Source organism: Balaenoptera borealis, assembly GCF_965194805.1.
Source record: "Balaenoptera borealis genome assembly, chromosome: 6".
NCBI classification, from domain to species: domain Eukaryota; kingdom Metazoa; phylum Chordata; class Mammalia; order Artiodactyla; family Balaenopteridae; genus Balaenoptera; species Balaenoptera borealis.
Window position 1 is genome coordinate 70,590,826 of NC_138863.1, and position 27,055 is coordinate 70,617,880.

Sequence of the window (27,055 nt, forward strand, 5' to 3'; positions counted from 1 at the left end):
TAGGTTAATTAGGTAGGGAACAGAGATTTCACTAGGAGAGGGAATAGAGGTTTTCAGCATAAGGGAAAGCCATTACAAATCTAAGACTAAAGATGGTTAAATAAAAATGTCCTTCACTGAAATTGGAAGTATTAGTACAAACCCATGATGTGTTTTATTTTATACTCTTATTACGTGTGTGTGTGTGTGCATGTGTGTATAAAATTCCCTAGCACAGACTCCTGAAAGGACCAATCCAGTAGCAATGAGCACCTTTAGCATTCAGTCTGTGGTTTCTAATTCCCAATTCACACTAAAATGAACTATAGCTCATTAGGGAACTAATTGACTCCACCTAAGGGGAGGGAAATGGAATTTAGATGAACCACTTAGAATTGAAGACAAGACTAAAATATCTTGTTATACAAGGAAGGAAAAGATGTTATCAAAGGCTAGGAGTTCTATCAAAAGCACTCAAGATTTACACTGAACAAGCCATTCATGGGCCAAAGATGGGACAACTTGATAATAACTACAATAGATTGTAACACATCAACAAGTTTAAATCCATGTGTTTATAATGATAAAAGAAAACAACTCACTGGTCACCTATGGAAAATATTGATGAACCAACTTATTATTTTGAAAACTGGCAAATAAAGGGAGATGATTCATTTATCTTGCTGTAACCAAACAAGGGACTGTAATACTTTATATAAGTATTCTAGGTAATAAATGAAGCAATGATAGAATTTTAAAATCCCATTTTGCAAACTCTAATGAATTAATGGTTCTAGGCAATAATCATCTTGGCTGATAAAGGGAGACAAAAGAGACATCTCTTTTGATTGACAAAAGAGAGACAAACAGGTATTACAGAAGTACACAATATCACATTTAAAGTACTAGTCTTATCAGAAAACTCCAACCTGAATCTGTTAAAGCCTCTAGATCTATCAATAGATGCATAAATGGGAATTCATTATATACTATTATGAAATATTTGAAATTTTCTATAGCAATAAGATTTCAAAATGTTTAGAATACTTTTTTAAAGGAGAAGGAAGAAGGAAAAATAAATTATTTCATAATCAATGAATATGTATTTCTTTCCTTTTAAGCCTTTTGGGAATCTTTAAAACACAATTTTCTTTTTTTACCATATGAGAAAGGTTCCTGCAAAATCTCTAAAATAAGCATTAAGCATTGCTATACAGAATCAAAACAGAACACCCTTACTATATAGAGTACTGGAGAAGCCTCCCTGTCTGCCAAAAAATCCCAAGAGTTCAAAGCAGGACCTTTGTTTTCAGCATACCATTATGGTTCTCATACTATATCAATCTTTAGGATCAGAAAAGAAAAATGTGTATTTCAGTAGGTAGACAGGGAAGTGGAGCTGACTATAAAAAGGTGACAGAATAGGCATGGAAGAATACTTAAAACTTTTCTAGTTTCTAACCCTTTACTATAACTAACTAAAATAGATGAGAACTAGGGTATCTAGCTCTTCTGATACAATGTCTGGACAAAAGTCGCCCTGCATCTTTAGGTTTCTGCAGTGCTTGCTTTAATTTTACAGAAAGGGTAAGATGGTATAAAAGAAAAGGAATGAAATAATGATGAACTCTCTGGAGTTTCTTAAAAACATAAGAGGTAAGCAGCTAAAATGCAATAAAAGGATATGAGTGGGAAGTTTGTGACCCATGAAGTTGATACTGCTAGAAGCTTGAATGAAAAGTTGAAAGGCTTTATGATTAGGCCAGACTAGATAGATAGTGAGGCAATTAGAATTATTCATTGCTGCCAAGGCATCAGGCCAACGTGAATTACAACCCAAACTGAATGAAGCAGAATAGAAAATAGAAAAGCCTTTAATGAAAATGTTGGAGAACTCACAAGGGATGGGGAAAGTGCCAAATAACTGGAAGATGGCTAAGTAAACTAAAAGGTCTATTCTCCCATCAGTGCATAAGGGATTTACAAGTTTAACTCTCATTGCTGTTAATAGGAATTCTATGTGTGATCCAAGGGTGTACTCATGGAGAAAATGCATCTATTAGTGTCTCGATTGGCCTCTCTTGAGCCAACACTGGCAAACGCTCCAAATTGTGTGGTAGTTTGGTGACAGGGACTAACAGAGGCTAGAATGAAAACCACCAGCTTAGCTTCACCTTGTAATCCTCTTGATAGTACAAGATCCCTTATGAGCAAGGAGTAAAATATATTCTATGCAATCTTTCACAATGTTTAATTTTAAAACATTTGGAAATTAACTTTCAGCAAATTAAAGTAAAAGAAAAAGTAAAAAGGCAGAAATTCCTATTCAACTGAAAAGTCTGTCTTTGGAAAAGAAAAGCCCATCTTTAAATCATTTTCTACCTGAAAAGAATCCTTTTGCTAGCTTATCTAATAATAACAGCTATCCTAGCCCCTACTATGCACAGACATTATATCAGATGCTTTACTAAGGATTCTACTTACTTATAACAAATAGTCCATGAAGTAAATAGTATTACCCTTTTTCACAGATAAGGAAATTGAAACTGAGACATTAAGAAATTTCCCCAGAATCACCTATCTTGAAAGTGGCAGATTCAAATCCAGGTCTGTCTAGCTTCAAAGCCCATGATCTTTCCTTGACACCTCACTGCCCACCTACTATACACAGTAACTAGTGCTCTACTAGGTCACTCCAACTTAACATAATTCACTTCCCAGTCCAATGTGAATTTTCAAAAGCACTGAATCTCCTCTTACATGTATATGTGCATACCTTCAGAGATAGTAAAATTATGTTTTCTAATAGTATCTTCCCAAAAAAGAAAAAAAGTGATATAATGATTTTAATTTAATTAACACTTTTATCCTAGATATATAAGAAAAATACTTCTTGAGCAAACATTTGTTGAATCTATTATGTGCCAAGGTCTATATTAGACTCAATACAAAGACAAATACAGTGCCTGCCCTCAAGATCAGTTAAGCGTAATAGGAGAAATAGATATAAGCAACTCATTATACAGAATTATACAGAAAAGGTAATACAAAGTGCTGTTGGGGGCAAAATACACCATTTGTGACTGTTGATTTTTATTGCTCTAATTCACTATCTTTACAACACATTTTATTAACAGAATTCAACAAAGCTTTACTGAATTTTAATATATTTATAGCAAAATCTTCCGCCTCCAAATCCCTCTAAAGTATGTACAGAGCAATCATTATTGTAGCTGAATTGCTGGTGAAGAAATAGTGGCTCAACAAAATTAAATGACTTACAGAACTCAGAAGTAACTCCCAATACCACACCCTACTTCCCCAATATAAATGAATTTTTCTACAAAAATCTTACTTAATCCAAAGTAATATAGACTTTAAAGACACCTCAAATGAGTTTAGTTCCTCAAGAACCAGTCTGAAAAGGTTCCATCAAATAGTCTGAATGATCTTAGTTCAACCAAACAGCAAAACAATTTCCAAAACCATAGGTAGGTGCTGGATACTGCTTTCATTTCAGTTAATTAAAAGTATTTGATCCACTATGGTGCATCTCAGTGTAAGATCTTTAAAAGACAAAAATCGATTAATCTATGCAAGTTTCAGACAACACCTAGTCTAAATGCTAGAGCTTGAGACCAGATTTAATCAAGCTCTGGATGTTATTTATTGACCTATCCAAAAAAGGTGTTTTTTTTTTTAATTTCTTCTACAAAGGTACTTGAGTAATGGATAAGCTATCAAAACTAGCATCAATTCCCATTACATATAGTATTGAATTTTTTGTGAACACTAGGTAGGAACAGACTAAGTCAGAATAATTTGTTATTCAAAATGTCAAATTAAGATCATTAGCAATGCAGGCTCTTAGGAGAAGGTATAGATAAATTTTACTTCTTGTTTTCTTAACACCAGCTACTTGGGGATGATAAACACAAATGAAGCAAATTCTACAGATACACACTTCTACTCAGCCTATTCTCACTGGGATACCAGCTATACCATGGTTAGCCGTATGAATAAGCCAATGAGGCACTCTCTATGTAATGTGAGTTTAAGCATACAGGAAAGGCACTCAGGCCCAAAATGTCTTCTTTCCATCCTGTCTGCTGACTCTTGAAACAAATATTTCATCATTTAATGTAATGGTTAATCCCTGAGCAAAACAAATAATTTTTATTTTTCAAAAGAGAATTAAGATTTTATTTCAGGTATATAATATTCATTATTTATTCCAAATGGAATAATAGGATAGTATATTCTTCATGAATCTGCCTGGCTAATCATTAGAATTATCTGGGACACTTCTTAAAAACATCAATGCCCTGGGCAACTGTTTTTGTTTGTTTGTAAGCATGACAGAGATTCTTTTTTTTTTTTTTAAAGTCTTTTATTGAATTTGTTACAATATCGCTTCTGTTTTATGTTTTGGTTTCTTTGCCACGAGGCATGTGGGATCTTAGCTCCCCGACCAGGGACCGAACCCACAGCCCCTGCATTGGAAGGTGAAGTCCCAACCACTGGACCGCTAGGGAAGTCCCCCAGAGATTCTTATTTTAGCCTGGGCATTTGGTTTTTTGGGGGAAGGGTAGGGTGTGAGGGAAGTAATGGAGAATGATGGGTGATTCTAATGAGTAGCCATGATTGAGAACCACTGGTAGAGTATTTGAGCAAATTTGAATAGATACAGGAGAAAGCAAGAGGATATGAGGTAACTGAGGAAGGAGAAAAGCAATATATAAAACAGAGACACAGTTACAGAGACACAAAAACAAGGGTTCTTCTGGAGGAAAAAGTGTATAAAGATCCAGTTGCAGATCATTTTACCACCACAGACATAGAAATGAGTTTTGTAGAGTCTGTCTTCACAAACAGACTCAATGAGTTTTTCCATAATAAGGTATGGATTAAATTATTAAAAATAATTTCTAATTCAGAAGTATTCACTCACTTTTATAGCCTTCTTATTTGAAAGTTTAGACCATAAAATAAAAGTCCATTCATAAAAACACACAAGTAAACATTTTTAAAGTATGAGGGAAAAAACATTTCTCAATTTGCACATAGATATGTTTAACTGAAACTCAAAATAAGCCATATAGGTAAAAAAGAAATACTACCATTACTATTTTTCTCTTTTACATGTCCTCTTTCCTTTTTTGTATAAATTGCTCCTTTTTTAAGAAAAAAACAAAAAGATTTACAGTGTGAAATTAGTAATATAAAGCTTATAAAATAGAGGATGTCCAACTTTAGAACAAAAACTGTTACAGAAAAAAAAAAACTTGATCTCTAAGTGTAAATACCCTATGATTAGGCCTACCATGTGCTCTATATAAGGATTTTAGTAAATCTTGTGTTTCAAAACACATCAAAAAAACAATTAAAAGTTTTCATTTTAGCAATCTCATTCAAAGGTTCTGACCATTATTATTGGCCAAATGAGGGACTAGATGATTCTGCATAAATTTAACAAGCTTCTAATAATTCTACAAATACTGTCTTTTCTTTTTAAATGTGCATTTTATTGGTGAAAATGTTTTTTAATTCAAAATAATAACTTCATTTTACCAGATACATTTTATTTCTGTTGTACAAAGAAAGCCATATAAGAAAAATATCACTGAGACACTGATAATTTTGAACAAAAGCTGAAACCCTTTCAGTTCATGATGTATAGAACAAGCTTATATAGCTTAAACTGTCTTTAATTTTACTTACTAGAAATCATTCTACTGATTAGAAACTATAAAGAATCATGAGAGACCAATAAAGAGGAAAATTTTGGCCGATTCACAAATAACATACTATGCTATTATTCCATTTGGAATAAATAATGAATACTGTATTCCTGAAATAAAATATTATTTTTTGAAAAAGGAAAATTGTTTTGCTCATATTTACATCCTTAAATAAACTAAAATTCTAAAGGACCCAACGCAGATTTACTTTCTTTCTTGAGTTCTTAACGCCTATTTGATCCAATTTTTTTTCTTCATACTACTTTTGTAGTAGTAGTCCTGAAAGAGAGATCAGTTACCATCTCATTTATTTTAATAACACTGCTAATACTAGTCATTATTCTGAAACCAGATTGCCTGAGTTCAAATCCTGACTCAACTACTGTTTACTATGGCTTTAGGCAAATGACTCTATTCTTCATCTGAACAATGGGAATAAGTATCTATCTCACTGGATTGTTATGAGAATTGAATTAGTTAATATATATTATACATTAGTTAATATACCTTAAAACAAATGTCATACAGTAAGCATTCAGTAAGTACTTATTGTTATTATTATTATCACTATAATATTTTTAGTATTTTTTAAAATCATTTTTCTTCCAGAGTTGCCATGGTGTTTGAAATACTATTTTTGCTTGTTTTTAAAAAATCTGAATATTAGTTGATTCTTAAACACTTGATTTGAACTTCTAATCCATCTTATAACAAACTGAATCCAAGTGCATTGATTTGACGTAAGGGTTGGAGGCATGATAATAATAATTTGAACAGAGGCAGATTTTAGAAGTATAAACTCAAAGTGCTGAAAGGATTCTAGAAGGTCATCTGCATTTCTTCCCTTCTCTTCCCAATCTCCACCCCTACCATCTTACGCTGATATCAGGTAGCTTTATCCTTCCAAGACCAAATGACTCTATGTTGGACCTTTAAATACTTCAATAAAAGTAGATTCTATGTCTTCCTGCTTAAAAATTTGAGGCAATAATGTATTGAAGAGAACATGGCTTCAGGCAAGGCAAATCTGGGGTTAAATTCTTGCTCTAACATTTACTTGTTGTATACCCATGGGAAAGTTAACTTAAAATTTTGTCCTCAATCTATCTGTAAAATGAAGCCAATGCCCATCTTGCAGAGTTGTTGCAGAGAGTCATTTACAAGCTTTATAAAGTATTAGGAATAATGTAGCTTAACATCATAGCTGTAAATAAAGATGTACACAGATGACAATATTTCTCAGAATTATGATATATAATCATAAAAGTGAAATATGCATTCTATGAGGAAACATAATAAAGGCAACTACCAATAATCTGACGCGTTTAAAATGCAATAAATTTAGAATAAATTAAAAAATAATTGGTGGGACTTCCTTGGTGACGCAGTGGTTACGAATCTGCCTGCCAATGCAGGGGACACGGGTTCAATCCCTGGTCTGGGAAGATCCCACATGCCACAGAGCAACTAAACCCAGGCGCCACAACTACTGAGCCTGTGCTCTAGAGCCCACGTGCCGCAACTACTGAGCCCACACGCTGCAACTACTGAAGCCTGGGCGCTCTAGGGCCCGTGTGCCACAACTACTGAGCCCACGTGCTGCAACTACTGAAGCCAGCGCGCCTAGACACCCTGCTCCACAACAAGAGAAGCCACTGCAATGAGAAGCCTGAGCACCACAAGCCTGAGCCCCCGCTCGCTGCAACTAGAGAAAGCCCGCATGCAGCAACAAAGACCCAACGCAGCCAAAAAACAATAAAATAAAAGTAACTGGTGATATGATTCATTTACAAAAATATTTTTAAGATACACTTGTACATTGATTTCTAAATCTAGTAGATAAAAATGTGGTTCTGAGTTTTATTTTTATTTCAAATTAAAGATTTTGTGATGAGGAATCTATTTGTTAAAGCCAAAATCTGCAATTTGCTTATCAAACCTCTTCATTATAGGTGGGCAGATGGTAATTAGTATGTAGAGGTAGTCCATGAAATTTTACAAAGGTTTTTAGATTATTACCAGCTAAGAAAGAGTGCATTAAAACCAAGCTAAATAGGGAATTATCTACTTGCTTGTTTTGTGTTAAATCCCTGAGATTTATTCCAGTGAGACCAATAAACAGAGAGAATGAAATAAAAAAGGCGGAAGGCCAAAGTGTCATAAATGTTGTTCAAGTATTCGATAAAAGCTACCCACTTGAGGTTCACTGCAACACATTGGAAAAAATGATCTTCTCATATTTAGACACAAGCGATAGCAAGCCAAACACTCTGAAAAAGATGTGATACTGTTATACAACAACACACAGAACCATATTTACTTTATTATTGCTACCTATGTGGCCTATAGTGTTAGCAGGAAAACTGGTTTGATGGTAATGATATTATGTTTGGAAGCTGCTCTGATTATTCTACCCTAATTAGCAGGATGTCTGGTAAAAGTCAGCAAACAACACAATCCCTCAGTTTGGTACTAAAAACTAAGTCTTAAATCTCCATAATATTTTTAAAACAAACAAACTAGGACATGAATTTTTTTTCCTGGATTCATCTTTTTCAAAAATTTTCAAGATCCTTCCAGTCAATACATAAGATAGGGCACATATTGTCAAGAATAAGTTGTTAAAGTGAATATGAAATGTGCTTCTCAAAATATCGTTTACACATTTACCAGATGGTAAAATAAACATGTAAATTGTTATCAAGTATACACTAAGTTTGTATTAAAATTTTATGCACTGTAGGAAGGGTGTAAAAATTATCACATACTGTATTACCTGTTCACTTAATAGTTGATTAGCGTTTCATAAATATTTTCTTTAAGAAAAGTGTTATTTAAATAGTCAGATGATTCTGATCAGAACTGAAAAAGCTATGAACCCCATTAGAAAATGCAGAACAATCAATTTTCTCTTATTCATTCATTAGTCAAAGGTAAAAAGAACATTTTTTAAAATTTCAACTAAATCCATAAGTTAATACAGTTAATACCTTTGCAAGCTATAGCATTAACTAAGAAAACTGGTTTGATGGCCATGTTCAGTACACTATTATACTGAGGGTCATCTAGAATATTCCAGGTTATGTAGAGTCCTCTGCTCATTGTCGTTAACTACCATAATAATTTAAAGTATTTATCAAAGAATGTTGACAAAAAAGAAAAAGAAAATTAAATCTCTGTGAAGTTTCTATCTTTTCAGTTCAATCTGTGTTCATACTTCATAGACAAAGTTTTTGAAGGTCAACAGGAGCATTTTATGACACCTCCAATCTCCTTTTGGGTTTAATCACAAGTTTTAATGTACAGCGCTGGCATTAGTGGCTTTAGTTATCTGCCACACATCACAGATCTCCTGCTATGTGCAGCATGTTGATAAAGAAGTGGTATTATGGACTTCCCTGGTGGCACAGTGGTTAGGAATCCACCTGCCAATGCAGAAGACACAGCTTCGAGCCCTGGTCTGGGAAGATCCCACATGCCGTGGAGCAACTAAGCCCATGTGCCACAACTACTGAGCCTGCGCTCTAGAGCCCACGAGCCACAACTACTGAGCCCATGTGCCACACCTGCTGAAGCCCACACGCCTAGAGCCTGTGCTCTGCAACAAGAGAGGCCATCACAATGAGAAGCCCATGCACCGCAATGAAGAGTAGCCCCTGCTCGCCGCAACTAGAGAAAGCCCGCGCACAGCAACAGACCCAACGCAGCCAAAAATTAATTAATTAATTAATAAAAAGAAAGAAGTGGTATTATTATAATACAATATTTAAGGCAGAATTTGTGGAATAAATCTATCTTTAGAATAAATCAATGAGCCAATCATCAAAGCTTACTTAACATAACTCAGAAATATATGATTATTTAAAGGAAACTTATCATAAAATTTAAGGAGTCCTTTTCTAACTTTTCCACCAAAATATTTTGGTTTAGGAGAGCCTAGAAGTCAGGAGCAGAGCCCAAAGCATCCAGCCCAAGTATAAAATTTCCCTGAAGATTCATGTTTTAAAAGAAATCCATAGAGAAAGGATCAATGAATCACAATAAGAAAGTTCTTTGAGAGTCACAGAGGTAGCTTAATTTATTACTATCGTTACCTGGTTCATGCAAATAAACAATATGATAAAATGAAATTCAAAGACCTGTCTGCTTCAGCCAAGAAACCTGGACCTTTAGAGTTTCATATAGCAAATTCAGGACCTATTATCTTCCAAAAATAGAGTAGAGAATAATCCATTGAGTAATCTGGGGGCTTTCACCTAGGCTCCTAAAAAGCAAGGGCACCAAAATCGCCTAGGAGAGTATTGTTCCTGCACCGTGTTCCCAACAACCTAGATAGGTTGGAGCTACCCTCAGGAGTCACTGGAGGAACTGAGGGAGAGAGTCCTGGTCACCAGAAATCCTGGGACCTCACCCTGCTTCAACAGAACACCTCCACTTTTACATCTATATTCTGCACTTTGAAAAAGAGTTGTGTTGCTAAAGAATTTTTAAGTGTGAAGACAACCGTCCTCCTTGAGAACCTTAGATACACTGAAAAGTCAGTATCTTTTGTTAGTACTTCTTTCTATTAAATGTGTTACCTTAAATATGAATTAGCCTCTGTGCCCTTCAGTTCATCTACCAGTCAAGAGAGTTGTGTACATTATGTGGTGACTATAAAAAATTATTTGATATCTGCAAGTTAAAAAAAAGAGAAGTAGGTGTTTATAACTAAAGAGAGAGAAGTAGGTGTTTATACCTAAATCCTACTCTCTGACACTTTTTGATTTGTGTATGCAACTATTCTATCAGAACATTTGAAGAAATAAACAATTTGCCATCCCTTTTTCTTGTATACTGATGGCTTGGTTGAGCAATGAAAGGAGATTTTATGTCCTGTAATAGGTTGTTGACTAACACAGTAATAAAATTTGTATAGCACTCCACTATGCAAAGTGCTATCATAAACATTATTTAATAATGAAACATTATATTCATTTTTGTTAATAAAAAATCATATAAACACCAAATTCTCCCTTTTTCAGCTTGTTTTAAAATGAAAATAACATGTTTTCCTCCCAAATCTTTAAGTAAAACTAACAACCTAGAAAGGCACGTAAGATAATTCCTGTAAGTCTTCTCTTCTACTGTCACACCATCCCTTACCCCAGGACTACACATCCTCCAAAATTATTGATATATGTTCTCTAGCTAGTGGATACCCTTCTATTTTAGATGTCAGTTTCTAATTTCATCAATGCAATCAAATTTTTAGTTACGTCAAGGCTGACACAGTTGGAACTGGTAAGTGGATGAGGAAACTAATTCTCATATACCTATGGAGTAACTGTAGATTGACAACAGCCTTTAGCCCAGAAACTCCACTTTTAGAAACTTACCCAATACATATCTAACACAAGAACACAGAGATAAATGTATAATGTAGCATTTTTACAATAGGAAAACCTACTAACAACTACATGTATATCAGTAAGGACTAGTTAAGTTAGGTATAATTTACCCATGTAATATTAATAGTAAAGATGTTAAAAAGAATGCAGTCAATAGGTACTGATTTAGAAATACAGCCTTAATATATTATTAAATGAAAAATATAAGTTGCACAATAGTACACATGGTTTCTTCTAATGGAATTCATAGTAAAAGTCAGTTAAATTTAATCAGATCGAGTTATTTTCATTTAATCAGAAGCCCAGAGTGTCTTAACCTAACACTCAAGGTGTTCCATCTAGGTGTTCCATTTTATGGCAACCAGCCTTCCAAACTTACCATCCTATTACCTCCTCTACACATGCTATTTCCTAAGCATCAAATCTATTACCTATTTCTCCAATAGGCCTCTGCTTCTCTACCTCCTACACTTGGCTTAAGACTTTTTTTTTCCTATCCAAAATGCCTTTCCAACTTCTGACTTCTGCAAATCCAAGCTCAACAAGTAACACATACATAAAGCCTTCCATGATTCCCTCAGCTAGGTGTAATCACACCTTCTCCTGTGGTCCCAAAGGATTTTTACCTGTGCTTCTCTTCTAGAATTCATCACTCACCACATTTTATCATGCAATATAGTCTTTCACAAGTCACAGAGAATCCATATTTAATTCATCCTACAGTTTCCATGGTGCCTTATCTAAACCTCTATCATAGTCAGCAATCAACAAGGGCTTGCTATATTAAAATAATCGGATCGGGACTTCCCCGGTGGCGCAGTGGTTAAGACCCCGTGCTCCCAATGCAGGAGACCTGGGTTCAATCCCTGGTCAGGAAACTAAATCCCACGTGCACGCCACAACTAAGGAGCCCAGCTGCCGCAACTAAGGAGCACACCACAACTAAGACCTGGCACAACCAAATAAATAAATAAATAATATTAAAATAATCAGATGAACATAGAAAGTTCTTACTGTTATCAGTTTTATCTTAGACAAAGAATCCTTGATCTTTCTGTGAAGAGGAGCTTAATAGGAGCTCATACTTTTCTCAAAGTTGTGAACACAAAAGAGTGGTAGAAGAGAAAGGAAATTTATCTAAACTACTGTAACCCTAAACAGAGACATGAGTGGGGGGTGGCACCAGTGTCCATTATAACTCTTCTTTCAACTGGCAATCCGCAGGAAAAATGAGGACTAGTCAGACAACCAGTTTGCAGATCTACCAAGGAGGCTTTCGAAATAATGGCAGAGAAATCCTGAGCTCTGGTTCAGGTATTAGAGAGTTCACCTTGGAAGTACATATTCACTAGGATTTCTAGGAGATGAACTATGACAATGTTGCTTTCAGTTTGCAATAAAAATGAACTAAAATATTTCATTTAATTGTAGTTTAAGACTGCAAAAGAGCAAGGAAAAAATCAATTGGTCTAAAGATTTCATTTTAGAAATATCTGTATCCTCCTTCTTGCCAAATTGCATTCACTGATAAACAGATTTCATTTTTACCATAAACTTCCCTTTTTTGTTATCTAGGAAAAATAAGGAGTAAAAGTAATCAAAAGATTGGCAGATGGAAGCAAGTGAAAAGCAATGTACACAGATAATTCAGAAATAGGAAATTGTCTGAATTTTTTTAAATTGACTATATCATTTCTAGAAAGTATGCTAATTGGACAAACAAAAGAAATATAATTTATACAAATAAAATCTGCAGATCTCAAAAAATTCTAACACAATCTTACTTCACTCTCTTAAAAGGCTCAATACAGTATGATTAGGATAAAAAATCTAGTTTCAAAAAATATATAAAATCCAAAACAAGGAGTAAACTAAAAGCTGTGCATTTGTTCTCTATTCCCTTCACCATTTTTCAATCTGGAAACACTTTTAAATTTAGGAGTGAGCTATAATAAGCCATGGTCAGATGACTGCCTAGTTTCTTGAACATTAATAAATACTTAATTCCAGCACAGATGAAATATTGCATTTGGAGAGGTGGGTAGTAGGCAGTGAAAAATAAGTAGAATCAATAACTTCAACTTTTCTCATTGTTGTGGTTCTCTTTTATTTTTAAATCCCAGAGCCTGCAGACTTCTAAAGATTGAAGAAACTGAATTGTTTGTATATAACAAAAACTTTATAACTCTTCTAATACCTTAAGCTTAGGAAATCCCAAAATATATTTAACCAAGTTTTTTCCTTTTAACCTTTTGAGTTTTAACCATTTTGAGTCCTAGAGCTGATGAATTTGCATATCCTAAATTATATTTCTCAGCAAATGAACAGATTTCATTTCATCCTATCCTTTAGTTATGATATAATGCTTCACTATATAAATATTACATAAAACACAAACAACTCAATTCAAACTAACTTATTATTCCTGGAGATAATAGAAAATAATAACCTTAACATAATTTAGTGGATTCCGAACCTGAATGAAACAAAAAAGCAAAATTTCTATGATATTTCTATTGCAATATACTGAATACAACAACTTCTCAAATATGTAAATTAATCTGTGACTCAATTTGCTGGGTGATGTTCACATCATGACTCAAATGGATGCAACCACTTAAAAATGAATGAATTGGGAGGTTGCCATGGACTATGAAGCTATCTGAGTAAGCTGCTTGTATCTAGCCTATATTAAGGGTAAGAAATTTTTCCATCTAACACATTTTGGAGGTAATCCCTCTATAACCGAATAGAAATATGATATATGGCTGGCATGGCTATACTGACTTCCTACCCTAGAATTCTGTATTTGTTCCATGGATTAGAACTATTCTAGATACTCTGGCATTTACTCTTTTGAGAATGACATCAGATAGATGTCAAACATGCAATACTTCCAGACAACCGTCCAACTTCCGTGTATGTAGATAAGGGCTACCTTATGGATGTCTGTAGAGTTTCCAGAGACAGCACTAATCACCACATTTTAATCATGATAAGCTTGAGTACAAATGCTCCTTCTATACAGAAAGTGAGAAGACAGTGTTCTTCAGGTTGATCTTCTCTTAGAGTCAAGGTGATAAACTGCCTGTTCTAAAACATGACCATACTGTCACAATGTTTTAAAAAACAGAAAGGTATTTGAAAACAGTTATTTTTAAATCTGTGAACTTATTTCTATTTTTAAGAAAGTTACCATTATCAGAGTCCCTAGGCATGAAATTATAATGGACAGATAGTTTGCCACCATGGTTAATAGCTGCTAAACTAAAAAAAAAAAGAAAAAAAACAAAACCAAAAAACACTCTACCTTTTCTTGCATTACAAAAACAAACAAATAAACAAAAAACCTAGAGGAGTGGTTCCCAGATTTTGCTACACACTGGAATCACCAAGCAATCTTTTAAAAACACTGATGCCTAGCTCTCACCACCAAACATTCATATTCTGATTTATTTGGAATGGGGTGCAAATCCATACAACAGAATTTCTAAAAGCTCCCTTGAGGATTCTACTGCGAAGCCACTGACCTAAAGGATCTGAGATGCTGATAGCCTCTTCCTGCATCCAGCTATGTCAGCATCAAGAAAGGGCAAGGGGCAGTTCATACAAAGAACCACACCAGCAAGTATGGGCCTGCTTATCTCAAAGACTAGAAGTGACCTCGATTTCAATAAATCAATATGCTTAGAGTAAGTATGTTTGCGTGTTAGAGAGAGAAATGTTAAATGCCAAAAAAAATAAAGTTAAGTCTTAAATAAAATCTAGCAATCTCAAAGAGAAAGAACTTTAAAAGATTTTTAAATTGCAGATCATAATGGAAAGAATACTGTAAATGACAGTCTCTCGATTTTTATATCAAAACATGCTTTATACCATACATTCAAGTAGGTTATTAAACAAGAAGTGATTCACTCTATTTCACTAATACGTATATTCTGCGATTCTAGAAAAGAAATATTAAAATGCAGAGATATAAGAGGAAACTGAGGATGTTACAGGCTAGTCAAGTTAACACTATCACTATGGCAATGTTTCTCAAACTTCAAGTCACTGTCAAATTTACTAGGTCATAACCAAAATTTTCTTTTCAATAAAGTTGACCATAAAAGAAAAAATATCAGAGTGTATTGAATGTGGTAAAGGTAAATGTTTTGTGACACTTGTATGTGTCTATGTGTATTTATTTATTACTGCAAGTCTCAATTTAAAAACTTTAAGACACTGCCCTAGAAGTCGTTCTACCACAGCTCAGAACATCTGAACTCAAACTGCATAGAAAATCAGAGGTCCAAAAAAAACAAAGTTCTTTAGAGCTGGAAGATACTTAAAAGATTTGCTTATCATTTCATTTTACGAATGAGGATATTGAAAATCACAGAAATAAAATGTTCTGTGTCCAATATTTTCTACTATACCTTAGGAGTCAGGTTCCTTTGAGACCTATACTTACAAAAGAAATTTAAGGCAGTATCATGCATACTACATTGGCTTTGGCACCAACTACAGATTTTCAGTCATATCATGTGAACATTCCTTTGACATGGTGGCATTTTCACCAACTTATTACTCAAATGGAAAGTATACTGTGTGCAAATTAAGTTATAAATTTAAAGGCTCTTGATTCTAGTGCTCAGAGTTATAGAATTCTTTTCATAGACAGGAGATTATTAAACGGGTACGTATTCAGGCTCCAGTAAGAGATCCTCATAAAGCACACAATTATGACAGTGCCTAAGATGCAGGATACAGGGAGTGTCAGAAATTCCCCACTCATTATTCTTGATTTTACGTTCTTGTTCTCTAGTTTCATTATGGTGTTATACACAAACACACACACACCCATTTATATTCTAAAAGATTACTGTAGAGAATCTGTAAAAAGAATTGAAAATGAAATTAAAAATCTGTGTAACTTTAAACTCCAGAGCAAAGAGTTTCCTAAAAAGTGATGATACAGGTAGAACTGTTTCTCATAATCTATAAGGCCTGAATCTCTTAGGTTTGGTACTTTATTTTTTGTAACTATGTGGAGAAAGGGCTGATAGTGATGTCATTAAACATATATACACTACCAAATGTAAAATAGATAGCTAGTGGGAAGCAGCCGCATAGCACAGGAAGATCAGCTCGGTGCTTTGTGACCACCTAGAGGGGTGGGATAGGGAGGGTGGGAGGGAGGGAGATGCAAGAGGGAAAAGATATGGGAACATATGTATATGTATAACTGATTTACTTTGTTATAGAGCAGAAACTAACACACCATTGTAAAGCAATTATACTCCAATGAAGATGTTAAAAATAAATAAATAAGATATAGTACATACAATTGTATAGCCATTTTAAAAAAAAAAAACCTTCCTCCTTAGTGGTGCTGGCACATATACTTCACATTCCAATCTCCTTAAGGGGTTACATTAATATTAACTAAGAGAAATTAAATTTTTAAAATTCATTTCAATTCTCTTCATGTTAAACTTAAAGGCAAGAAGAACATGAGTCTGTGTCAGATGGTTCAAGGAAGGACAGATAGAAAAATTCAGAATGTCAGTTAAAATGTATCAGGCTACTAGAAATAAGAAACCATTAAGCAGGTGAAGGTTGCTAGACAATGGGTGGAAGGTATGTATTAGGAAAACTAGTACTAGATCTTCTTTTTCCCATCCCATTCTTCCATAACAGATGTCAAGCAAGTTTTCTTGGAAGAGGTATATGAGGGCATACCCTGTGAAAAGCAACCCTATAGAAACGTAGAAACTGCATAAATAAATAAGCAAGCAGAGAGCCCCATGAAAGAAAAGCTGGAGGAAGGAAGGGAAAGTGAAGGAGTTGCAGAATCTGTGATTCTGAATCACCCAAAGGGCTAATTATGATGTTTAAATAGCTAAGAGAATAAAGATTAGTCTATAACAAGGCCATTACATTTGGTTAAGGGCACACTGGTAAATGTAAGAAAGATTTTAATGTCTGTGCAAATGAGGAAGCTGAATTGAAAAGGATCAAAGAAAGCATTGAAAGATGGGTCCTAAGTACAAAAGACGGCAGGGAATAAATGGAGTGCCTCACATAGCTAAGAATGTTAGGGGTAAAAAAGAGAACAGAAATACCAATAAAAGAAAAATACTGTCCTTTCACAAAAAAAAATCCAAGATAAGAGAATAAAGTGAATATTGAGAGAAGTGATTAGAAATATATAGGAGAAAAAAGCTCAAAATAAAAAACCAATGTGGGAGAAGTTAAATAAAAAGACATATTGTATCTGATATTTGTCCCGAAAACTTTACAACTGCTTTTGGGGAAAGCATAAAAATTCTGATCTGAAAGAAACTGATGAATCAGGCATAGATTTTATAAAGACTCAGGTTCAGGGTGGTAGCATGAGAAGGAAGAGTAGGTTTAAAAAAAAAGTTGTTGGCAAGAGAGTTGACAAGGGCAAAATGAGTGTCAGAGAGACAGCAGAGCTGGGGGGAGGAAAGAACAAATTTGTTGAGGAGGAATCAGTATGTCTCTTTGACTTTCTTCACAGGAACAAAGCAGAATGTGAGCATAAATTAAGAGAGTGAATCCCAAAGGTGAGTGAGCTCTAAGGATTATTTAGAACACAGTCATTAAAAAAAATAGCACGCGCATGCACGCGCGTGTGTGTGTGTAGCAAATTAAGACAGAGGTAGGAATAAAAGATTTCATTTGAACATAATACACAGCATTCAGTGGTAGGTAAACTGTGAAAGGATAAGTCCTCATTACAGCTTCTGTTTTTTTAGGAAGGTGCCAAGTAGTAAACATTGTTATTATTTGGTAAAATTATATCCAAAATTATACAATTCAAACTAAAAAGCAAATTAGGTTATAAAAGTACTAACCACCTTTGAAACATTTTTTATTAGAAATAATGGTTTGGCCTCTTGTAAATTCCCAACTGAGCGAGCCATTCAAAATAACAAATCTATATGATAACTGAGATGTTCTCATAAAATATCATTGTTGATTGCAGATGGCCTAAACTGCATCTATATAACATGTATGTGTATTTCATTCATTGAAGTTCAAGGATGTTAAACTTAAATATGTATGTGATAGTTTCATACCGTAAATAGAAAGATTAAACTATTGAGAAAGTTATAATTACACAGACTAGCCTATAATTTGACTATATTACAAAGGGGGAGAGATGATTTCGCTAATTCATGTTTTAGATACAAAGAAAAGAGCTTCCAATGCAGAGTGAGAAAAACACATCCCAGAGCCTAAAAAGAATAACCTTTTGTTGATAGAAGACGGCAAATGTTTGAATGCTCACAAGTATGCTTATCACTATTCAAAAAGGATATTTAAAACACACACACACACAATTCAAACACACATATCTGAAACGGTAGTGCCTTCTATCCACTTTCAAAGGAGGCCTTACTTGTGCCCACAAATGGCAGCCCAGTAGGCAGTGACATCAGACCTAGAAATGATGTGGCCTGTATAGTATGCAGTAAAGTGCAGTGCTCTACTTGTTTGCAATAGTTTTATTTTTCGACTAGTTTTTATCACACTTGGCATGAACAAGGGAACATGTGCTTTGCTAAATTTGAACTTTTAAGATGAGACTGAATTAACTGAGAACCAAAAAATTGCTTCTGAATTATCCTAAGATTGAAAAATGCCTTCCCCTTCATACTAGGAATGACAAAATAAAAGAGAAATACACCTTAAAAGTTGAAAATTGAGCTAGGAATATCCTTTCAACCAGAAAGTTCAATTAACTTGCCATTTCTTGAAACTTAGTGTATATGTATATACATATATAATGCATATATATGACATATATACACTAAGTAAGTATAGCTCTTGTCCCAAAACTTAAAGTTAACCTTATATTCTTTTTTTTCTACTAGTATTGAAACAAAATAACTATATTAGCCAAAATAACCAGAGGCATATCCCTAGAGATGCTCTCCCGTCATAAATTCCATCTTCCTCCTCATAAAAGGTTGGCCAAGATACATAAGTATAAATGCTTTGTATATAAAATGAGTGCCTTGTCATGCAGATATTTTTAGAGTTGAAATCCAAAATAATTTTAATATAAAATTCAAGTTATAAATCACAGGATATGTTTATAAGGAATCTAGTGATAAGTAATAGGTCAAACAACCTGAAAGAATCAGCTTGTGGTACAAGTTTCATTGCATTAATAATGTCACAGTTAGTATGTTTATTAAATTAAATATTACCAGCAAGGGTCTTCTAAATGCTATGTTCCTAATACTAGACCACATATTTATTTCAGAGTTAGCATAGGAAGACGGGGATCTATCACTAGAAGGTCTATTAAGCCATGGTTTTTTTTTTCCATTGCTTTAATGGAACTATTCAAATCAAATTTTTCACACTATGCCTTGAACACCACTGCAAACCATACTGTGGGTGTAAAATACATGCAAGGCTGATATAATCAGCTCAGATGAGACCAGTGACTTGTACACCATCAAGTTTACTTTATTGTGAAAGCAGTGGGGTTTTCTTTCAAGTGAGTATATTTTTAAATACGTTGCAACCTAACTTACAAGCTGAAGACCAGAACCAGGAAGACATACAAATCTCAAAGCAACTGAATTAAATCAAGTATAATGCAATGCCTAAAATCCTCTGTCTTCCTACTGCCTACCTTGTCTCTGTCTTCCTTGAGAGACTCATCTTGTTCTGGCAAAAGAAAAACTGACTGTCCAAAACTAAATCTTGCACTCAAATTGTAAATTCAACAAATCATAGAGATTCAACTTGCTTAAAAATTCTCAGCTACTTTTTCAAAGATTGATTCTACTGACATTAGGATGAACATTTACTCTTTAAAATATTAAAATTAACCAAGCAATTGCCCACATACCAGAGTAAATATTTTTAAAACTGAATGCTTATCACTGGTCTTTAAAGTTGCTGACTTCTTCAAAGTAAGTTTGCCTAAAAATGAGAATAATTGTTACTGTTTCCTATGGAGGAATCTAGATTGGTTTGTTTTCATACAGGATCATAAGCTCTGCGATTTTTCCTATCTCCATGGCTAAAACGCATACATGATAAAATAACTCATATACGCATAGAAAAGGTGCTGCACCAGAGGACAAGCATAACATTTTATAAAAATCACTTATGTACACAAATACGTTGCCCAAATACTGCTACAGTGCATTTTAAATTCCCCGAGAATGTAAACAGCCTCTCCCCAACAAGGCTTTTGTTCCTAGCCTGCACCCTAAACAGAAAGTACAACATCCTTGAAAGCTCACTCCTAAAAAGATAAATACTTAGCATCACAAAAAAAAAAAGGTGGGTCACAGTGAGTTTTAGCAGCAGGATTTGTAAGAAAATGTAACTGCAGGAGGTAAGATGGTTCATAAAGTTCTCCGTAGACCCTAAATTGCAACATTTTAAGAGCTCGGGGGATGTTAAGTCAGTCCTAAAGAGACAGAAACGACCTGATTTTTTAAACAAACCCAGTAAATTTCTGCTAGGCCTACAAAGGCTTTCACGCCCTAAATCCTAGTGGGTTGCCCGGCTTGGGAGGGCCGCACCCAAGGCCAGAGTCAAGGCCGCGAGCCACGCTGGACCGGACTCTTGAAGGAAGGAACAGGAGAACCGCCTGGACTCCAGGTCTGGACCTACGCTGGGCACCCTGTCTAGACACGCGGCCTGGATCCCTGCCTGCGTTCCTCGCCTGGATCCACGGCGGGGACAGCCAGGACGCAGCCGCCCCCCACCGCCACCCAACGGCGAAGCCAGAGAGCCTGGGCCCAGGCTCAGCGGCACAGACCAGGCCTTCGGAGCCGCCCCACTGCCGGCCGAACTCGTGCGGATGGCCGTCCCCGCCGGCCTGGGCTCCCGGACGCCCTCGACCGCAGCGCGCTCTGTGCCCGCCCGCCGGCCACCCTGACCCGCGGCACCGGCTCGAAGGTGAAGAACGCAGGGCGCAGCGTCTCTGGACTCGAGCGGCGCCTGCCCGCCGCGCTCGGCCCCAAGCGGCTGGTGGGCAAGGAGCTAAGATGGCGAGGGATGCGAGTGGCGGGAAGGCTGGAGCCAGAATAGAATGCTAGCCGCACGCTCGCCTTTTTTTCTTTCTTTCTCTTTTTGAAAAGACACTTTGGAAAACTGGGGAAATCTGCAGTTTACGGGGAGGATTCGTCATCCTTTTCCGTCCCTCCCCCTGACTCCTACCCTCACGGAGATAAAAAGGCAACTCGAAATCTAACCCGGGACGCGAACTCTGGTTCCCTCAGGCCCTCCCAAAACAAACTCTGATTTCCTTGGAATAGCAGCAGCTTCTCCGACACATTGACAGTGTCACTTCACTAGACACCCAAGACTCCTTGGAAGCCAGGAGAAATGATCATGCTTGCAAAGGACAGGAAAGCACACTGCCTCCGAGAGCAGCGCGGAGCTGCAAATTTACCTCACGCTGACTCAGTCCACACAGCAGATGGTGCAGAGCTGCAAGGGAAACGACCTCCCCAATTTTTTTAAGTACTTCCTAATAGCAGCTAAGTGCGTCTTTCAGTACCGGGCACTACGTTCCTGTGAAATCTATCCTCGGCTTCTAAGAGCTTCGTTTCCGCACATGACACCGACTCCTTTGCTCGCGGTGACTCTGGCCCGAGGGCGGCAGGCCTGGCCAGGCGCCGCGCTCCGACCTCCAGGCTCACTCCCGGGAGCCCAGCGCGGCCCCCGCTACCCTCGCCCTCGGCCTGGGCGCCCCCGGGGCCTCCCGGCTGCACGTGCGCTTCCTGCTCGGCGGCACCGAGGTCGCAAGAGCGCAGGGCCAGTGGGTGATTGCAGGAATACACTGCTCCACTTCACTCGCCACGCAGGCCCCCTGTTTTGTGCTTTTTGTCCTCTTGTTTAGTTCTTAGGTGTGGGAACGGAGAAACACAAAGGAAAATCAGTCTTCGCTTTTCTGTGTGGCAGACAAAACTCCGCGGAACGCCGTCTAGTGGCGAAATCGCCCAGGGAAGGCAAATCGGTCTTGTTCCCCCCACCAATTTTCATTTTAATTGGAACTTTGAAGCCTCTTTGCATCTGTCAAATTGCAAAGGGGATACACGACCATCTCTGGGTGGTGGTAAATTTCGTCCCATAAACTGAGACTGGCCCAGCCTAAGCAAGAAGGTTGAACCATTCTCCACCTCTTTCTTGGATCTCGTTTCTCTGGACACAAAAGTACAAAAATCGCTTCTCCAGGAGGTAAAGGCAGAGCTCTGCGGACACCTTGACTAAGACGCAGCGACCCCCCAGCTGGAATATCCACATTTCTGCTTTTTTTTCTCAAGGGATGGGGATCTGGCTTGGGCAGGACTGGCACAGGAGTTCCGTTGTGGAAAAGACGGAGTGGTGCCCCCCAGGTACCTCCTAAAGCAAGTTTTAAGCTCAGTGGTTAAATACTGACCTTTCACGAGTTTGCTCTATGAGTCCTTCCCCTACCTCTAACCCCTCCCAATCCCCCCAAAACAATCCACTCAAGAAATGTAGGCCATCCTGTGTATTCATTTACGGATTCACCACTCAACTCCAAGGCCTCGTATTTAAAGACCGGAATTTTCGACATCTGCCTAGAGCTGCGGTCAACAGCCTATTTTGACAAGCATTTAAATCACACCCTTCTCTTGCCCAAAGCCTCCCTCCTGACTTTGTGAAATTTAAAGAAATTCTAAATTTCGTATTAAAGACCCTCCTTTTCCTGCTCACGTTATTTCCTACTTAAAGATATAAGGAAGTGTCTACATTTTCCTGAAAAAAAAAAAAAGAGTGCAACAAAGTGAAACGACTCACAGGGAACTAAGTAGTTGTAAATAAGAGGAAAAAAAGTAATTACTGGTGGTGCTATAAAACAAATTTAAGAGGAAAACGGGAGGTAGTTCCCACTACACAGACTGCCCCATATTGGAGTAGGGACAGGCTATTCTTCCTTAACCCTTAAAAATAATCATCTATAATTAAATTATTTTCAAACTGTAAACTGCTTTCAAACACCATAGCATTTTACCAGATTTATTTTACTTGTTATACACAGACGATACAAACGAGCAAAAAACAAAACGTTTCTCAATGGAGTGTGTACTTGTATAAATTATTCAGTTCACAGACAAAACGAAACAAATATAAAAATCACAACATTAGATTTACAGAAGAGCCAAAATATACACACGTTTAGACCCTGAATTCCTATCAGGAAAAAAAATCCCCCCAATGGACTGGAATCTAGATTGAATATTGTGTATGATGCATATTTCACATTAATTTTAAAATACAAAAAAAAGTATAGGTTTGCTACACAACATTAGAAATCCTACTAATCTATTTTCAGGGGGATTAGTGCTCCTTATCAAATATAACAAGACTTAGTGGGAGGGGGAAAAACAGTTTTACTTGCATTAATGCTAGTGTTTTCCCAAGGAAGTCAAATTGCAGCTGTTTCTAGGTGGCGGGGAAATCATTTTCAAAACTAAAATGCAGTAAAATATACAACTCACACAATTCATCTTCACTAGACTACACTATAGTTACCAACAATTCAGTCATCTATATCATTAGTAGAATATTCATTACAAAGATTTACAGCATATAAAGGTGGAGGGGGGAACTGAAAAGATACTCAGAAACAGTTTGTCAGCATATGTGGCACCTGCACAGACCAGTAATGGATTTGGCACTTGGGGAAAAACAAATAAGGCAAAATAATATTGCTGATGTCGAGCTATTCTATTTAGAAGGAAGGGGTAAAACACATATAACTCCAGTTAGCTTTGCTTTGCAGGCATCATGCCACTTAATCGACTTGCCTATGAAAAGACACCTATCCTTTACAGGTGTTTGGTCAGATTCTCCTTAGCTATTTGTGTGCAGTAGGGCACAGAGTAATTATTTCATGCAATGGATTGAGGAGAAGTGAGAAACCCATCATTATCTAGTTTTTCAAGTTTCAAGTTTTCAGAGCCTCTTAGAATATTGTTAATTATCCCACCAGAAAAAATGTTAAAGGGGAGGGGGGGTGGAGGAAAAGGCAAAGAAAGGAAAAGAAATGAACGAGAAGGTTAAGCATGAACTGGTTTTGTGCCTTGACGATGAGAATAAAAACTAGCCATTCGTTACAGTAAATTAACACTATATACAGTCATTTCACAGGCTTTGTTCCACTAAAATTATTAACATCCCTACCATCCATCCATCCATCCACTCGGGGATAAGAAAGGACGCGCTGGGGGGTCCAGGTTCTAGAGTCAACATCCTACGGTTAATGGGGAGGCCGAGACTTGGCGGGTCGGAATAGCTGCTGCCTGACAGGACTGCCCAGGTCTCCTAAAGGTGAAGAGTTTCATTACCAGAAAGGGAAGGAGAGGGTGAGAAAAAGACGAGGGGGAGGGGAACTGTTGGGAGGATAACTTCACAGAAGGTTCGTAAGTAGGAAAACCAAAAGGTTTACAGCCAAGTTGAAGGTCGGTGCGCTAACTGCGGAAACTGCTGTGCAAAAAAAAAAAAAAAGAAAAAGAAAAAAAAAGGTTAAAATTGCACTCGGAGACCTGTGCTAATCCGCTGCAGACGGTGTTCGAGGGTCAAACAAACTGAGGGGGCGCGCGAGTGGGGCGTGGGCAGGAGGCGCAGGGGGAGAGGCGCGAGGGGCTGGCGGGGGCCCGGCCGCGGCGGGGCGCGGGGCCGAGGCGGGCAGGGGCGGCCTAGCTGTGCGAGTAGAAGCCGTAGTAGCCGCCTATGTCCTTGGCGCAGTTCTTCTCGCAGTCCCGCTGGGCCAGCACCTCGCTCTTGAGCGGGGACGAGCTCTCGGACACGGGCGTGTCAGCGGGCGAGATCCGCCTCCGTTTGGCCTGCTCGTAAATCCCCGAGTCGCTCGAGTCGATGGATTTGATGGAGGAGGGCGTCTCGATCCAGCTGGAGTCGGACAGGTCCTTGGGCTTGGCGTCCTCGGCGCCGGGCGGCAGCGGCGAGCGCTCGGCGGCCAAGCCCTCGGCCTCCTCGCCCAGGTAGGGGTTGGCGCCGGCCATACGCGCGGCTGCCGCGGCGCTGTTGGGCCAGCAGGGCAGCACCGAGCCCGACTTGGCGCCGCAGTACTGCGGGGGGCTGCGGGCGCCCCAGCCCGACGGGTCGGCGTAGTAGCCGAGCGGGCGGCCAGTGCAGCCGGCCGCCTGCAGCGGCAGCGCCTTCACGCCCGCCGCCGCATACGAGAGCAACGTGGCCGCGTTGCCCGCGAAGTCCGTGGCCGTGTCGTAGGCCGAGGCGGCGAAGTCCAGCCGGTTGTTGGCCGGCGTCACAAACCAGCGCTGCGGCGACGGCGCGCCCGGGTCCTCGGCCTGCTGCGGCGACAGCAGCCCGTTGGTGTGCGGCACGCTGCGGTCCGTGCCCGGCCCGGGGCCCGCGCCCGCGCCCGGGTGGAAGCGGGCCTTGGCGTAGTTGCTCACGAACTGGTCCTGCAGGAAAGAGCCGGCCATGGCGTAGCGGGCCCCGGGCACGATCTGCGAGCGCGGGGAGTCGTTGGGCGAGGGGGTCAGGCGGTCCATGTCGCAGCCAGTGTAGATCCTGCGAGGGAGGGAGAGAGAGAGAACCGAAGGGTGGCGCCAGGTCCCTCCGGGGGGCAAAAGGGAAGGCCACCCCTGGTCGCCCACCCGCACCATCTCCACGTGTAAGCTGCCGTCCAGGATGGAGACAGACAAAAGGTCACAGACCTGCATCCTCTCCAAAATAAATCGTGAAATTATAAAGGAATCAATCTGTCTATTCAGGGACCTAAAAATGATACCGGTGAAGAGGAAGGCTTCCCTCTTCTCTTGCGCTCTCTCGCCAGGTGCACAGGGGGCCTGAGAGAGGAGCACAGCAGGGGATTCTCATCCCAGTTCTCCACTCTATGTGTACACATTGAGGCAGATTTACCCAGGAACCAAGGTGTTGCCCAGTGGGCCTTTCTTCTTCGGTGAGAGTTTCTGAGCGAAATTTCTAAACAAGTCACCCACTTCCACCCTTTTAAGACCGCTTTCTTCCATTTGACAGACACGCGGGCCCCCCAGGTACTGATAAGCATCGGACTGGTCTTCGCCAGTCTGCTGAGACCCGGAGGGTTACTGCTGGAAGCCTCCGCAGGACTTACTGTCTTGTTTTCCCCGTGTGAGCTTTCAACCCCCCGCCCCCCACCCGTAATACGAACAAGAATTACTACTTGGAAACAAAGTCATCAATCAGTAAAATTCTTTTGCAAAGAAAAAGCATTCTTTACTCTGACCTTCTTTCCCCAGCTTTTGATCTGTTACTGGTTAAAAACAACAGCAACAACAACTTGGGGGGCAAACTCTTAAACTACAGTTATCAACCTCCGCCAAGCAATCTCCCACTAATAATAGCCCATCCTTATACAACTTGATTATGTGTACCAGGCACCCTTGTCTAGGACTGTACAGACAGTAATTTATTTAACCATCACAACAATTTTCCAAGTTAGGTACCATTATTATCCCACTTTACAGGTGAGGAAACTGAGGGAAAGGGAAGTTAAATAACTTGCCCAATCACATACAGTAATTGTGTTACTAAGAATTACCTTAAGTAAAATAGTCAAAGATTAGCTGTAGGCCCTGGGCCTAGAAAATCCCATTCGAATTGGGAAGGAACCAGAGATTGGATCAAGATTGGTCGAAGTATTTTCTCATACACATACACACATGCCTCCCTTTTTATTTAGCTCACACATAAATGTTTTAATCTTTAATCAACAGACTGTTTTGAAAGAGAGCCTCAGTCTTGTCAGACCTCAGTCCTTTGGGGAGGAGATTCCCTGGTGAGTGGCCAAGCAAACGCCCTGGCCCCCCTGAACTCTTTATTGCTCTCCCTGTTTCTCCAAAAGTGAGCCAGGCCCAAATAACCACCATTAACAGTGGAAAGGGAGTGTCATAAACCATTCTACTC

The 27,055-nt window shown here is 38.4% G+C and overlaps 1 protein-coding gene across 1 annotated transcript in view; it reads right to left on the minus strand.

The window, feature by feature from the left end:
* Positions 1-5,330: 5,330 nt before the first annotated feature.
* Positions 5,331-27,055, minus strand: part of TBR1 (T-box brain transcription factor 1) — a 28,649-nt gene continuing 6,924 nt past the window's right edge. The window contains exon 6 of the mRNA XM_082396430.1: positions 5,331-25,678. Coding sequence (XP_082252556.1) covers positions 24,823-25,678 — 856 coding nt within the window. The 3' untranslated portion in view covers positions 5,331-24,822. The remainder of the gene's footprint in view (positions 25,679-27,055) is intronic.